At 40.2% G+C, this 15,597-nt stretch overlaps 1 protein-coding gene across 4 annotated transcripts in view; it reads left to right on the top strand.

Moving 5' to 3' along the window:
* The window catches only part of SH3YL1 (SH3 and SYLF domain containing 1), a 37,748-nt gene that overhangs the window by 9,765 nt on the left and 12,386 nt on the right, over positions 1 to 15,597 (top strand). For 3 of the 4 annotated variants that reach the window (XM_064145903.1, XM_064145899.1, XM_064145902.1), the window contains exons 2-9: positions 499 to 609; positions 1,534 to 1,647; positions 2,185 to 2,249; positions 5,007 to 5,119; positions 7,767 to 7,895; positions 9,214 to 9,376; positions 10,037 to 10,109; positions 11,831 to 11,887. In XM_064145903.1, coding sequence (XP_064001973.1) covers positions 499 to 609; positions 1,534 to 1,647; positions 2,185 to 2,249; positions 5,007 to 5,119; positions 7,767 to 7,895; positions 9,214 to 9,376; positions 10,037 to 10,109; positions 11,831 to 11,887 — 825 coding nt within the window. The remainder of the gene's footprint in view (positions 1 to 498; positions 610 to 1,533; positions 1,648 to 2,184; positions 2,250 to 5,006; positions 5,120 to 7,766; positions 7,896 to 9,213; positions 9,377 to 10,036; positions 10,110 to 11,830; positions 11,888 to 15,597) is intronic. The other variant, XM_064145900.1, reaches the window with a different exon arrangement.

Here is a 15,597-nt window from a genome sequence, read left to right as displayed (position 1 = left end):
TGTCTGTTCATGTTTAGTTTGGGCTACACTGACCTCTCTTCTTGCAGTATCCAAGGAATTTAAAATAGATCAGGTGCTTCTTTAAGCAGCAGGTAGGGAGCTGCTGTTGCAGGAGCTCTGGAGGCAAAGAGTATCAGCAGGTTTCAAAAGCATTAGACAAGGCCATATAAATAGCAACAGGAACAACTGAAAATGTATCTTCAACTCCCATTTTGTCCCCAGTGTGAATTCTGAGAAAGTACAAGGGGAAGAGATTGCAGAAGAGAACCAGGCTTGTGTGCTCTTCCTGAGTGGCATCATCTGTTACAACCACCAGAGACAAAATGTGGGTCTGTTGCAGAAGACCATTTCTTGTGTATCTGTTTCCCTGTTTGTTTGGTTTGCTTCTTGTTTGTAACAAAAAAAAACTTTACACATACAAATTACACTGATTTATTTTTATATGATCTATCCTGAACTGACCGTGGGTGTAATTTCTGTTTCTTTTTCATTGGACAGTGAATAACCCTATACCTTCTAACCTGAAGTCAGAAGCTAAAAAGGCAGCTAAAATATTGCGAGAATTTACAGAAATAACCTCCAGAAATGGACCTGATAAAATCATACCTCGTAAGTAAAGAGAATGTTTTGATTCAGTGAAAACCTTCAGGACTCCCCTGCACTGTGATTTACCAGTTCCTTCTGTTTTCAGTGACTGTAATTGAGGAAGGAATGAGGAGTCAGGGTGCCATAGCATTTGTGAAAACATTTTGGGAGCAAGGGTGTGCAGGTTGCCATATTGTAGGAGAGATCTTCTGCATGTGTGCAATATGGGAGAGATCTTCTGCATGTGTGCAAGCACAGAGTAGCTGCACAGGAAAGCTTCCCTCTAGGACGGGTGCGCTGTTGCATGCTCACCCTGGGAATGCCTTTTCTTAAAGGAGATCCTAGAATAGTGTCTCTGGTTCTTGAATGTCTTTGTTTATTAGAATATCTAGATTAAAATACATTGAAGATATTAGGACATACTTCTTCAATAATAGTGTTTAATATTTGCTGCTGTCTTTATCTCTGCAGTTGTGTGTCTGTGTTTCTCCCAGTGTCTTCCTTCAACTCATGTTTCTGGTCTTGGCTTTGTAACTATTATATTCCAGAAGGTGTGTGATAAGACTTGTAGGATGTTGGCACTTTATTTGCCATGAACAGTGTCTAATGGTATAAGCTGATTGGGTGACTATATGTTGCTGTGATTTGAATGCAGACTCCTCCAAAAATCAGTAGAGGGATGGATGGCAATCTTGCTAAGGGTTCTCATGCACAGTGTTTATGGCAAAAAGCAAACTAATTCTGTATGAACTGACCAGGATAGGGGAAGCAGTGGTGGCAGCATAGAGATCAGCACATGCCCATGTGACCTCTGACTAATTTTGTGGTTGACTGTGGAATGGAGACATCATGATCAGTTCAAGTTTACTGCAGTTCTCATTAAGCTTTTGTTTTGATTATTTGACTCTTTTCTTACAAGATCTTGAATAGAGTATTTTGCTGTTTCAGCTCACGTGATTGCTAAAGCCAAAGGCCTGGCAGTTTTGTCCGTTATCAAAGCTGGATTTTTGGTGACTGCTCGAGGGGGAAGTGGAATTGTGTTAGCTCGTCTTCCTAATGGAAGTAAGTGGATGTTTTTCTTTTGTCTTTCATGGCAGAATTAAAAGGAAAAAAAAATCATAATTTCATGTTATAAGCCACTGATCAGTGGCTGGACTCAGAAGTCTTTTCCAAACGAAACAGGGATGTGATTTTATGAGATGTGGGAGGAGTCAAGCCAGTAGGTGACAATGCTTGGTCTGAAAGCTGTTCTCAAAATTTTGTACCTACTTTTTACCAAATGTAAATGCTTTCAGTACTTTTGAGAGAAGGATGAAATACAAAAGTGCATCATTGAAAATGTGTTACAAGAATTAATAATATCAAATTACAGACACTGTATGATAATTTGCAACAAAGATTACTTTAGGTCACAGAGTCTTGTATTTCTTACGTTCTCTCCCTTGGGATGAATCAGTGTAGCTGTGTGATTCCATCCTAGTGCTTTTGAACACGGTTTTAACTACAGAATGTATTGGTGTGTTTTAACTGTAATGACAAAATGAGTATGTCTGGTAATGTGGTAAAAATTCTTTACTTTTCTCTTGTTTTGCCTGACAGCCTGGTCTGCTCCTTCTGCAATAGGAATTGCTGGCCTTGGTGGTGGATTTGAAATTGGAATAGAGGTAAAAGTTTGTATTGGAATACTTGGTAAATTTTCCAAGAAATTGAAATGCATTGACAAAGATCTGAAATCTGGCAAGATAATAGGATCTGTTTTATTCTCTGTAATGGTTTAGCACAAGGGCTAACTTGCCTGCTCCTCCAACACAAAAGTGAAGAGAAAAGTAGCACACGAAAACTCAGGATTAAGACCAAAAAAAAGAGTGAGATAAGAGCAGAGTTTACTGAGCAAAATCAGAAAAACATGAGTTCCTGAATCCAGTACCTGTCTGCTTCTGAGCCCAATCTGGGATTTCCTCAGTGCCTGCCCACAGCATCCATGGAGACAGTGACATAATTGCCATCAGGGGGATTTGGTGTAATATTTGTTTTGTATACATTTGTATATACTTAATTTTATTGTTTCTATTATTTTCCTTAAAGTAGTTCTAGTTTTCTATTCCAATCCACAAGTCGCTCTCCCTTACTCCCTTCCTCTTTTCCTTTGTGAAAGCAGAGGGGGTAAGATTCCTCTAGAGGCTGGCTTGGCACAACTACTGAAGCCTGCGACATCCTCCTTGTTGTTTAAAACCACCTATAGAGACCACTACAACTACTCCCTACAGTTTCTCCTCTATCAATAAAATTCAACCAGTTTCTACAAGGTTTATGCTTATGTATAAACTAAAAAAAGTGCTGAAATTGGACTCTGGGTTCCTAAGCCACTTAGGTATTTCCAGATAGTATCTCTTTGCTAGAGAGGTGTGGCCATCAAGCCAGTTCTTTATCCACCTAGTGGTCTGCACATCAAACCCATGTTTCATCAGTGTGCAAACCAGGATGTGGTGCGGGACAGTGTCAAAGGCTTTGCTCAGGTCCAGGTAAATGACATCAGTTGAGTCCTTCTCAGAAGAGAGTTGACCCTTATGAGCTTTCAGCTTTATACCAGATATGACATATATGGAATGGAATCCCTTCTTGGTCACTTTAAGGTTACCTGCCCTGTCTGCTCCTACCTCAGGCGTGACTTCTTGCTTTTTGCAGCCCCGATGTGGAACGTGAGGCCAAGTGTAAGCAACAGCCATTCTGCACCCCAATCTTTGCTAGCAACTATAAACATCAAGCATTAGCACTTCTGAAAGCAGATGCTCTCCAAAAATATGCTCTTAATTGCACTTAGAAGAGACTGAGATGAAAAGTGACATCATTGAACAGAACTGGTTCTCTTCTGACTCAAACGAGGACATTATAGTAAACAGCTTAGTACTTCAAATTAAAGGCCAATTTTAACATTCATCTAAACACCTTCCTTGAAGGTTTTCTCACTACTAATTCATGTGGTGTCGATTCAGCCCTTTAATGGGTAAGAGGAGGTAGCAGCATCCTGAATGATATTCTTTTTCCATCCCTGGATGGTTGAGAAACTACTCATGTCAGCCATCTTTTGTTTGGGATGGGGTAAGGGTTACCAGAGGGCTAATAACAAAGGCCCCTCTTGCTCTGTGTCTACTACTACTGGGCCAGCCTTGTGCAAATAATCTGGTGTTTCCTCTTGCATTTCCTGCTGCCGCGATTTGGAACTTGGGGTAAGTAGAAAGTTTGCTCTGAAGCTGGCTTTCAGTCAGATCTGCCAGATGAAAGATGGGGCACTAGTCCCTGGCTATCCAAGGTGATCTGTTTGAAAAGATAGTATGTCACAGTGAGGTACAAAAGTGCAGTCTGCTCTGTTAAAGAGGCTGGTACTGCTGCAGCCTTTGGTGCCGTCACTGATCTTTCAGTTGTGTGTTTACTGATCTTTCTTTACCGTTTGCTGTCTTTACTGATCTTCCATGTCAGCTGCAGTGATCTTTATAGAATCATGCATGCGTTTGAGTTTCTTCCTTCTGTAAAATGCTTCCTAGTTTTGGGGAAAAAAAGCTGTAGGAGACTTCTCTTGAAATTTGCTAAATCAGGTACAGGGTTACAGTCGTACAGTACTGATGGTAATATGCAGCAGCATTTTGTCACAACCCAGGAAAACAGCCTTCTCTTTTAATTCACACACACACACACATTTGACATATGACTCTTTCAGATCTGCTTTGTTAGCTTCTTGGTTACTTGGTATCATAATTTCTTCAGTAGACTGGCTCTGTATCAAAGTTTTTAGAAGTTAAATGTTACTTCATATATGTACTTTTTTATGTATATTAAACCCTATTTTTTCCTGTCAAGTCAATAAAATTCTGTCATTAACAGGAAAACCAGTATCCTTTTCTGCTATTTATTCTCTGGACTCTAAGTTTTATTTGCTGTCTTCTTTGGTGCTGTTATTAGTACAATTATGGAAGGATCAAAATGATTTTCTTAAGGTGATGTCTCTTCACATTTGAAAATGCCTATTCAAAAAAAATGAAGCCCTTAAAAGGCCACAGAAACAGCCCAGATGGTCCTCCTGCAGTTACTCTCTGTTGACTATGTCAGCATTTGGGGAAAAAAAGAGCAGTGATGTTTGGTTTTTAAAAGTAAGTGAAAGAATTTTTAGTTTGAAAATACCTTGCAGAGAAAGAATAAACTTTGTTATGAAAACTTTCTCAAAGGAATCCTTTCCAAGAAAGAAAGCAATTCTCTGAGAGGATGAGAGATCCTCACTTAAGTTAAAATCGTGCTAAATCTAGTTTTCAGTTGTGGAAGGGAATATTTTCAATGCTCCCACTTCTTTTCCCTCAAAACAGAAGACATGTCTCCTGTGCTGTTCTAACTCCTTAAAAAGCACGCTACTTTGATTTCATATTTTCTAGGTGTCAGACTTAGTGATAATACTCAATCATGAAAGAGCAGTAGAAGCTTTTGCCAAAGGAGGGAATCTCACACTTGGAGGGAATCTTACTGTGGCAATTGGACCTTTGGGAAGGTGAGTAGAGCACTTGCCTAATATGGGGTAGACATAAATATGGAGTAGAATAAAATATGAAAGATTGCTTTTAAAGCTCTATATAAACATTGGTGTGGCTTCTTTTGATATGTTGCAGAACAACGTGGGCAGCCTGCATGTTGACTGTACCACATTGTTCTTGTTATGTTTCTCGTGACTTGTTGCTTTATTTCTCGGGTCTTTCTTCTTTCCTGACAGAGGTGTGTATTGAGAGAAGGAAAACGTTCTGAGGTTTGGTCTCTCTATGCAGTACTTGGCTAGGCTCAATCAAGAGCACAGGTGCTGCAGTGCCTGACTGAATTCTGTGCTTTCTGTTGTCACAGATTTGCCTGACAGTAACTAAAAAATAAACCAAATAATTCCTTTTAAACCCTAAGTGGTTAGCACAGATTACTTTGAAAGATAAGATGGTGTAAGCACAGAATAACTTGGTAGGGACTGTTGGAGATCTCTGCTCCAATCTCCTGCTCAAAGCAAGGTCTGTTACGGCTTCAGATCAGGTTGCTCAGGCTTTTATTCCAGCTAGGTCTTGAAAACCTTCCAAAATGGAGACTATTTGGGTGTTCTGGAGAACTTGCTCTACTGTTCAGCTGTCCTCATGAAAAATTTTGCCTTGCATCCAGTCAAAGCATTTCTCGTTTCAGTTTGTCTGCAGTTTTTTATCCTTCCACCATACACTGTTATAAAGAGCCTGGATTCAGATTCTTGATTGCCTTTTCATAGACTTGAAGGCTGCTCTTTGGCTCCCACTAAGTCTTTAGTTCTCTGGGCTTACCAAGCCTAGTTGCCCAAGACTGCTTGTGCCTTGCATGTGCCTCCCTCTGCCTTGCATTTTTTATGATGATTTTTTAATTGATGTTTTTTTCTTCTTTCATGAAAAAATAAAAGGATAAGGCAATGCCTGTTCCACAGATGAGAGAGTGAGCTGTGGATCAGGGAAGGGCAGTGAACGTCACCCGCCTTGCAAAGGCGCTCAGTATGCTGTCCTGCAACAGCTCTGTGTCCTGAGCTGGAACATTGTGGCCTGAGTGCCAGGGTGGGGCAGAGTAACAGGTGAAAAACTAGATCATCAGGCTTGAAGATTAGTGGTAAATTATACATGTACTTGGAAGCCACGTTTCCCTGGAATTCCCTGGGAAGCTCATCTGGGACCTATCCTGCTTCATATTTTTATCAGTGACTTAGAGGATCAGATGCAAAACATCCTCTTCAGTTTTGTGGATGACACCAACTCAGAGGGTGCAGCAAATATACTTCAATGCAGGGTCACTATTTAGAGTAATGGACTTAGAGAGTGTAGATGAAAGATCCAACAGCAAACCTCATTACATTAAAAAAGAAAAAACAGTAAGTTCCACACCCTTGGTTGGGTGAATTCTCTGCAATTATGTAGGCAGAGACTGCCAGACTGGGTAGCTGCCCTGCTGAGAAAGTGCCTGCATTCCTGATGGACAGTGAGCTGAGCCAGCAAGGCATGCTGACAGTGAGCAGTGTAGAGAGCTGCATCAACAGAGCTGTAACCAGTAGATAAGGTGTGCTAGTTTACCACAGTCATTTCCCTAGAACACAGAAGTTAAGGAAAGTAACACACACACACACAAAATCCGAGTGGAGATAAGATTTTCCCGAGTAAATGAGATAATAATACAGCACACAGTTACCTTAGCCTATCTGCAGAAAACAGCAGCAAGCAGAAGCAAGCGACTTAACTACATCACTCCTCCAGCTGCCATGCCAGCAAAAGAGAGACAACACCCAAAATCCCAGAACCCAAAAGCAGCAACCCAAACAGGAAGCCTCTCATGTTACAGTCTGAATGTCAAGCCACATAATGCTTTGCTCCAGCCAGCACTTTCATTTTGAAGCTGGCACAACAGCAGTGTGGGGTTGAATATCAGCAGAAGATTCAGCTTAACCCATGATATAAGGGAAATGACTCTTCCCTTTTACTGGACACTTCATAGACTGTGCCTGAAATACTGTGTGCAGTTCCAGCCCTGCAGTACAAGAAAGATGTTCATAAACTTGAGTGTTTGCAGTGAACAGCTATTAAGATAGCCAGGGACATGGAGCCCTAGGAAGTTTGACTTATTTAATCTGTAGGAGGGAAGACCTTGAGGTCTTCTAAGAGACTGCATTCCCAACAGGGCATCATGAAAAAGACACAACTCCAGTTCTTCACAGGTGCATGGCAAGGCACTGAGAGATGGTAGTGTAAATTGGAGCAGGGAAGGTTCTCTTTGGGGAAAAAAAAATTCATCATGAGTGTAACTGAGTACTGACATAGGTTGCTTAGAGTTTTCTGTGTAACCTGCATCCGTGGAAGTCTTTAAAATCTGACTAGAGAAAGCACACAGCGACCTGATCTGAATTTGATGTGGCCCTTTTGAGCAGGAGGTTGGACTTGGTTGACCATTGACCTTGGATATTTTGTACTGAATCTTGTCTGAAAGGGAAGTGAAAATGAATTTCAAGTCTACCTCACTTGAATTTATTTAGTAGGGATTGTAATAACAGAGGGAAGTAAAATTCTTGCTGATTTTTGGTGGGATTAAAATAAAAAGACAATTGCTGTGCATATTGATAAGCTGTATTGAGGGTCATCAAGCAAAGCTTTTCCTTCTAGAAACCTGGAAGGAGATGTTGCCCTAAGAAGCTCTGCTGCTGTCTATACATACTGCAAATCTCGAGGACTGTTTGCAGGTGTATCTCTGGAAGGAACCTGTTTGATTGAAAGGAAGGAAACGAATCGCAAGTAAGTTCACATTGAGTCGGGAAGATACAGTGAAAGCAGAGACAAAATGAACTTGAGCACGTTCACTGGGGAAAAAGGTGTTCTCTGAGTGCTGAATATAGAGTTCTTGGAGGAGCAAGGAGTCCTTCAGTTTAAATATCTTTGATCTTGAGCTGCTGCTGAACATTTAGAGATTGAATACTTGTGGCAAGTTAACCTTGGCTAGCCACCAGGTGTCAACCAAGCTCCTCTGTCACAGGATGAGAGGAGAAAGAAGGTGACAACAAGCCCATGGTTTGAAATAAAGGCTGGAAGAGCACTTGCTCGCTACAGTCTCAGGCTAAAAAGCACTCTATTTGGGAAAATTTAGTTTATTACCAATTAAGAGATAATATAGGATAAGATATGTAAGACATAAGGGAGTAAGATAATGAGAAATAGGAACAAATCTAAAATAAAACATTTTCTCTCCACCTCTGAATCTTCCTGGGCTCAACTTCTCTCCCAACTTCTGTGTTTCCTCCACTAGAGTGATACAGAGGGATGGAGAGAAGGGGGTTATGGTCAGTTCATAAAACTTTGTCTCTGCCACTGCTTCCTCCTCACAGCTTTGCCCTGCTCCAGCATGCAATCCCTCCCATGGAAGACAGTCTTTCATTAACTTCTCCAACATGGGTCCTTTCCATGAGGTGCAGTCCTTCAGGAATAGACTGATCTAGCATGGATCCCCTGGGAGGCTGTGGCAGAAAACATGCTTCTTTGTGGACTTCCTTCCACAGGTCCATAGTCCTGCCAAGAAGCTGCTCTAGTGTCAGCTTCCCATAGGGTCACAGTCTCCTTTGAGCATCCAGCTGCTCCGCTGTTGAGTCCTCCGTGGGCTGCAGGCATTTGTCTGCTCCACTATTAATCTCCATGGGCTGTGGGGATTCAGCCAGCTTCACAGTCTTCACCACCAACTACTCAAAAAAGTGAGGGTCCAGTGTTTCCATTCAAGGAGCTTTCTGGCATCATTAAGGAATTTATTACACCATTTTGCAAAAGTGGCATGTATTTCTTCAGTTTGCTGTGTTCTTAGCTGATGCATAGCATGTGACCAGGAACAAAATACTACTGGTGAAGAACATTTTGAAGTAAGATGGTACATTTAGATATCCAAATTTGCTACAGTTACTTGTCATTCCAGAATTACAGTGTTGAACTAGTTCTGTCATTTCTCACTAGATGATCAGTAGGAGAGTTGCAGGGCTAGGGATGAGGGGCAGAACATTTGCACAAGACAAATTTATGTAGACAGTGAAATATAATGATCAAATACCTGGCATCTTGTCTTTTATGTCAGATTTTATGGGCAAGATATTCGTGCTAGTGCCATCTTGCTTGGTGATGTGCCTTTCCCTGCTCAAGCAGAAGATCTGTATGAAACTCTGGCATCCTTCACCAAAGTATATGAAAATGAAGAGCAAAGAAATAATCCAGGAAAAGCTGTAAGCAATCAGAGAAGGGTTTGTGTACCTCTGTTTTTCTAACATAAGCTTTATCTGTTCCTAGTCAGAGATAATGTTGATGTTCATTGTGTCATTCTTAACCTGTCTGTTGGATCCTAAAAGGTGTAACACATTGCAGATACCAGATGTGAGTAATACGTTCATTCAGGTACTGCCCTGGTAGCCTCTTGTGAACAAGAACGATGCTGATTTTACTTTGCATCCCCTGAAATAGCAAATTATATCCTTGTTTTTATAGTAGTTCATAATCAAATCTGAGATGATGATTCGAAATTTTGTTGACCTATTGTTAATTGAGGCACTTTGCAAATGATGAACATACCAGGTCTGATTTGTATACTCTTCATTTTCCTACTTGTTCTATTTTTCACTTAAACAGTCACATTTACAGCATAATTCTAAGACTCTGCATGATATTTTCTTGTAGAAGTTGATGTTATTGATCATTTACTTTCCTCTTTGTTAATACCATGGGGAATTACTTTATAGTCATGTGTATGTGACTAGTTCTTTGGTGTGCCTCTGGGGTATGTAGAAGTGTGGGGGAGAAAGGGAGATTTATTGTTTTTTTCATATAACTTGGCATATTTCCAGGCTCGAGATGACAATCTACTTCCAGATGTAGTGCAAATTTTAATAAAAATGTGTACCTTTTAGGTAAATGACCCACCAGCCAGACCACCATCAAGACCAGAGCCACCTAAACCCACTGTGCGACCAACACCACCAGGTTAAAAACATTTTGATAGTGATTACAAATTCTTTGTATAAAATTACAGCGTTAAAGCTAATGGATGTTAGACAATTTTTATAGGAGTAGCTGCCTCTGTAATTTTTTTTTGTTAGCTCTCTTTCTTCGACAAACACTGAAAACACATTGGGATGTTGGCATGAGCAATGGAGGGTAAAGGTTTTGTTTATTTCATATTAACAAATCTTTTCTCTCTGACATATTTGCTATAGAAATAGTGTTTGTATAGCTACAGCAGCATGTAAAAGTTCAGAGGAAGCTTTCACTTGGTACAGTGAAACTTTTTAGTAGAAATAACAGCCCTCCTATAAACTGCTGGTCCTACTTCTAGAAACTTTTGGTTTCTAGAAAACTTTGTTTCTGTTTCAGGTTGCTATTATCTTTTAATACACAGAGGTCTTACAGTAGAGCAGAGGCAGCAGAGCTTTGGCTTTATAAGTTTCATTGACAGCACTTTGGCAGAGAAAGTGAGGCTTTACTGTGCAACTTGTGTTGGTAACTTGATTTATTTCTGTGGACAAGGATATAAGGTAAAGTCCTTGTTGCTTCTCTACTACTCCTTTGACAACCACAATCTATTGAGCATGTATTCAAAGTCCAGTATATGAAATATACAATATATATATATCAGTATATCATGCAGCTGCAGCAGCATGGGCAGGCTTTGTTCCAAAATTAATTTAGTTCATTAATTTTCATATTCAGGAATCTCACCACAGACCATCATTTTTAATAAGAGGTGCTTTGCACTGTTGTGCCAAGTATTACACAGAGGAAAAAATAGGGAATCTAGAATGCTTAAGAAATAACTAGCAACAATATAACAAACATTAATTCAACTATCAGACACTGGAAGGAGAATCTTGCAGTCAATATACCACTTGTATGCTGAAGGGACTCCAGAAGCTCCTTTCTGCTTAAGGCAGAAGGCATTTATTTGTCTTTAGTCACAGGGAGGCTTTTGAGTATTGACTCACAAAACACTGTCTCTGCATTCCCGGGACTGAATTATAGCTTCCAGACAGTACCCAAACACTTGAAGGGAGTTCTGTTAGTGTTTTAATAGCCATTGAGGCTTCTAGATCTTCCCAGGCTCTAACAGAGTGCTGAGAAAGAGGCAGACAGTCTCTGACCTGCTCCTGGTTCTTCTTTGACTCCAAACTTGGCATGGAGGTTTGCAGAGGTTCAGGCAGGATCTCTTGCAGATGTGCAGGGAGCACAATGTTGGTGGCACTTCTCACCGTGTCATGAGGCACTTAATGCCTTCTCTTGGTAAACCTGGGGCTTGGGGCTTCCAGGTAGTTAATGCTCAGACATCAGGGCATGTTATTATGTAGCAGGTAGAGCACGTCCTCAGAGCAGAACACACTGCTTGCAACTTAGCTCCATTTATATGATTTGCCCGAGTTTAATGGCTCCTTTGGCCACAGTGATTCACCAGTCATGATGGCACTTTGCCAAAACTGCCCACACTACCTGAAACCAGGGCCTGCTTACCCGTATTTGGGCAAGACACTGACAAGTGCAGAAACACCTCTGGGTATCTGTTTATCACTTTGGGAGGGGGCATAATGGCCCAAGCCTTTGTTTTCCTCCCACCCTTGCTTCCCCCATCAGCAGAAGGGTGGGGCAAGCCAGGATATGTTTTAGGCCTATTGGCCTTCCACAACAAGAGCTTACTACTTTATTTTCCCTTTCAGCAAAAAAAAATACAAACAAACTTTATCCTGAGCTTCCAAACGATTTTGCTTCTGTGGGTAAGTACTGAGTTTCCACATTTTATTAATGCAGGAATCTTAGGATCCTAAAAGTGCTTTGGAAGACATCTAACATATCTGGACATGCATAGCTGTGTGTTAAAATGACATTCGTGTCTTGTATACCTTCTGACAGTGTTTTGTAAATGTGAGTCTTATTCCCTGGCTTTACCTTCCAGCAAGTGTTCTTTTCTGAACAGCAAAAGGTATTTTGCTTTATTCAGTGAGCTTGGAAGCGCACTGAAAGTTAAGCTGCTTTACATTACCACCTAACCGAAGTGACAAAGCAAGCTGATATAACAAGCTTGTGTCCAAGTCCTTATGCAAGGTACTGTAACTCCTCTTTTAATTAAAAAGTGGTTCCGCAGGTCATATCTGATTATGCTGGCATAAACAGATTTCTCTTGTAGTTATACTCCTTCAGGGTTTTGTACTGAGTCAAGATAACTCTGCATTATGCTACTAAGTTACTACTTGGTTGGTGTTCTATTCTGATTCTCTAAAGTTTAAAGCAGTTTCAACTCTAGAGGGAGAATCTTACTCTGTACTACTTGCAATGTAACTCTTGAACTGTGAGGCCCAAATCTGGAAACTTGTAAAAAAGCCATATATATATATATATAAAATAGCATTATGGTTATGTTTGTTTGACTGCTGTAGTGTGGTGTCTCGCCAGGAGTCTCATCTTGAAAGAAGTAATGATGATTTGAAGTTAGTGAAGTAAATTATTTCTCTCTGTTGAAATCTGTTGTCCATTGCACAGGGTCATATTGCCCATGCTAGGGTGAAGGCTAGGACGTTCTATATTGCATATATATGTCTGAACGTGCTTTCACCTATCACACGCACCACTTGCAAATAAAATGAAACAAAAGACCATTTTTTACTTTTGAAAATGGAGCTAAAATCAAGCTTTATAATAGATCACAGCAAAAAGATTTTTCAGGCAGAGTCAGTACTTTGATGTAACACAGCAATTAAACTCTTGTCTGAAGGGCAAAATCACAACTGTATTTTTCATTTCTTGGTGCAGGTAATTTTCATTAAAAATTAAGATAAGTCATGTGTGTCTTTACATTCACCTTCATAGCTTCTCTTCATACATACTGTGGATATGCTTGCCTGCTGAGGAGACAAGGGTCTTTAGCTCAGCTGCTGGTGTGACTTCTGCAGATCAGAGACTCAAAATGTGCTATTTTACTGTTGGACTTTTACAAACAGGAAAAGAGTGATGAATCTAGTAATATGTACTTGGCAGAAGTCAACCTCTGGCCCTTAAAACTAGACTTTCCTAGTCAAAAAAAGCCCTTACCAACTGAAAAGCAGTAGGGAAAACTTGCAGTTGTGTTTCCTGTATTAAAGGCAGTGTTCTTCCTTTCTGATGCAAGTGACAAGGTAAAAATCATCTAGAGCCATCTCTTGATCACTTTCATGATTCTTGAAATCAAAATGTAGGCTCAACCAGACTACAACTGAGGATTCCTGATGATTTCTACACAAGCTTGTCTTTGGAGTGCAGGAGGCAGTAGGATATTGTGTAAATGACACTTCTTGTGTTGTCTCATAGTAATCTTTTTGTGTACACTGCAAGCTTGGCATGGCATATTTTGCTTTCTGTTCCAGATTGTATTTCCATAGGTAACAGTTCGAATGATCTCTGAATCCATGGAAGTACTCACTGTGTTTCTGAAGGCTAAAGAATTGTTCTTATCAGAGGGGAAAATTAAGGTTGAAGTCAGTGTGTCAATACTGTAGCCTACATTGATGTTGGTGGGAGGCTGAAAGAGAGTTACAGTCCCTTTCACATCAGTAACAAAGGGTGTGTTAATGATGGGTGATGGAATAGAAGGAGCCTTAAGGCCATACATCCTGTCAGTAATCTCTTCTGCCTGTTTATAGTCCAGATGATTTCAACAGAGCTGGCTGACAGCTACAGCTTGTACTAGCCAGTCTTTATTGCAGCTTTAGTTGGTACAATGGATGTTCTACAGCCATCTGAAAAAAATTCAACATTTTTAGTCTCTTTCTACCTTAAAAAAAAAAGATAACAGAAGAGTGCATTAAACTACTCTGTAGGAAGCTACATTGTAGGTATTATGGCTGGAACAGGGGGTTTGATGTTGAAAAACGAGCTTGTCTGGGTTGCTAGTAGTAAGGACTCGCTTTTGGGCAGGGAGAAGGGAAGTTGGCATTGTGTCAGGAGGCTTTGGTTTTGCAATAGTTGGGGAAGTAGTAGAAAGCTCGAAACATTAATTCTCATTAGATGGAAGAAGAGCTGGTTTTGTAGATGAAACATTTTAATTATGTTATGTGGGCCCGAATTATCTAGATAGGTAATGTAATATAACCTATTTCAAATGCAAGAAGAATGTTAAATGAAAAACATGTTTTTCTCAACTGATAATGTGATACTTCAACTCGGATGCAAGGAGGTTGTTTTCATGTAACTGAATAATACTTACGGTAATGCATTTAGTTGCAAAACGAGGCTCAGTAATACTTTAAAAGGTTTCTAGAAACTTGAAAATCCACAGGTTTTATTTAAAACGATTTGTGGATAGCTTCTGCAGTTCTGAAAAAGAAATAATAGCTGATACAGTTATTGTAACCCAGTGAAATGAGAAGTTTCAACAGTAGTAGAGATTTTTCTGGAGACCTGTTCAGATACAGAAATTGGATTTGCTTATGAGAGTTCATGCCTTGTCAAAATTAGGAGTTGCAGCTTCCTTTACCTATTGTCCTCTTTATGTTGTGCAATCTAATGAAAGGACTGACCAGTTCTTCAAGTTTTATTACCACAATCTGGCTTTGCTTTATCAAAGGTTGCTGCAGAGTCCTGTGCCACATCTGTAATGTAAATGAACCATGGTTCTTTAGTGGACTTACTTGGGCATTATAAACTCGGGAGAAGTTTCTTATATTAAGCCATTTTTCTTTTAGATACATTAGGTTGACAGCTTGTCACATTAGAATATCTGATCCCAGATAGTAGTCTTTCATTAGTGTTATTTCTACTTATTTCCACTTGGGATTCTGCCGTGGAGCAGCAAACAACCAAGAATGTAGACAAATGGTTATTTGATTTACCTGTTTCTCCCTTTGTATCAGCCTGCTGAATGCTGTACAATGCTGAAACGTTGCAGTGATGTGATTTCCCAACTGAACTGCTGGAGCAGGAGGAGCAATCTGGTGGTAAAAGCAGGAGATGGTTCAAATGAATGTCGTTGAGAAATGAACTATTAACAGATAGTTGGTTCATAGTCAGCGATCAGATGTTTCTGCACTTTCATCAGCTCAGCTAACCAGTGAAGCACTGGTTCACGTTTGGAAAAGAATCACTCGAAGTTGCCAAGACTCTGAAACAATGGGCAAACAGACTTGAGGCAGGATTGAGGCTCAAAATGCAAAACCTCTTTCCTCCCAAGTACTCTTATGTCACTATTCAGTCACAAGTATCACCATGAACTTGAGTTCTCTGGCCTCTAAAATGCATGTTGGCATAGCATTTCATTCTGCCTCTGTTCAGCAGTAGGGTTTTTTTAAGCAGTGTTTGTCAACAAGAGGTCTATGGCTACAATACTATGAGCCAAAATGCTCATTGTAGACACAAAAGCAGAGGTATTTTCTAACAGTGTAGGTATTTTGTCAGCAGTAATGATGCTGCTTGCAGCTTTTAAACAGTCACATGGCCTGCTTAACTTGCGCCTGCA

The sequence above is a fragment of the Pogoniulus pusillus genome, chromosome 7 (genome assembly GCF_015220805.1).
Source record: "Pogoniulus pusillus isolate bPogPus1 chromosome 7, bPogPus1.pri, whole genome shotgun sequence".
In the NCBI taxonomy this organism is placed as follows: Eukaryota; Metazoa; Chordata; class Aves; order Piciformes; family Lybiidae; genus Pogoniulus; species Pogoniulus pusillus.
This window is presented reverse-complemented; position numbering and strand designations above follow the sequence as displayed.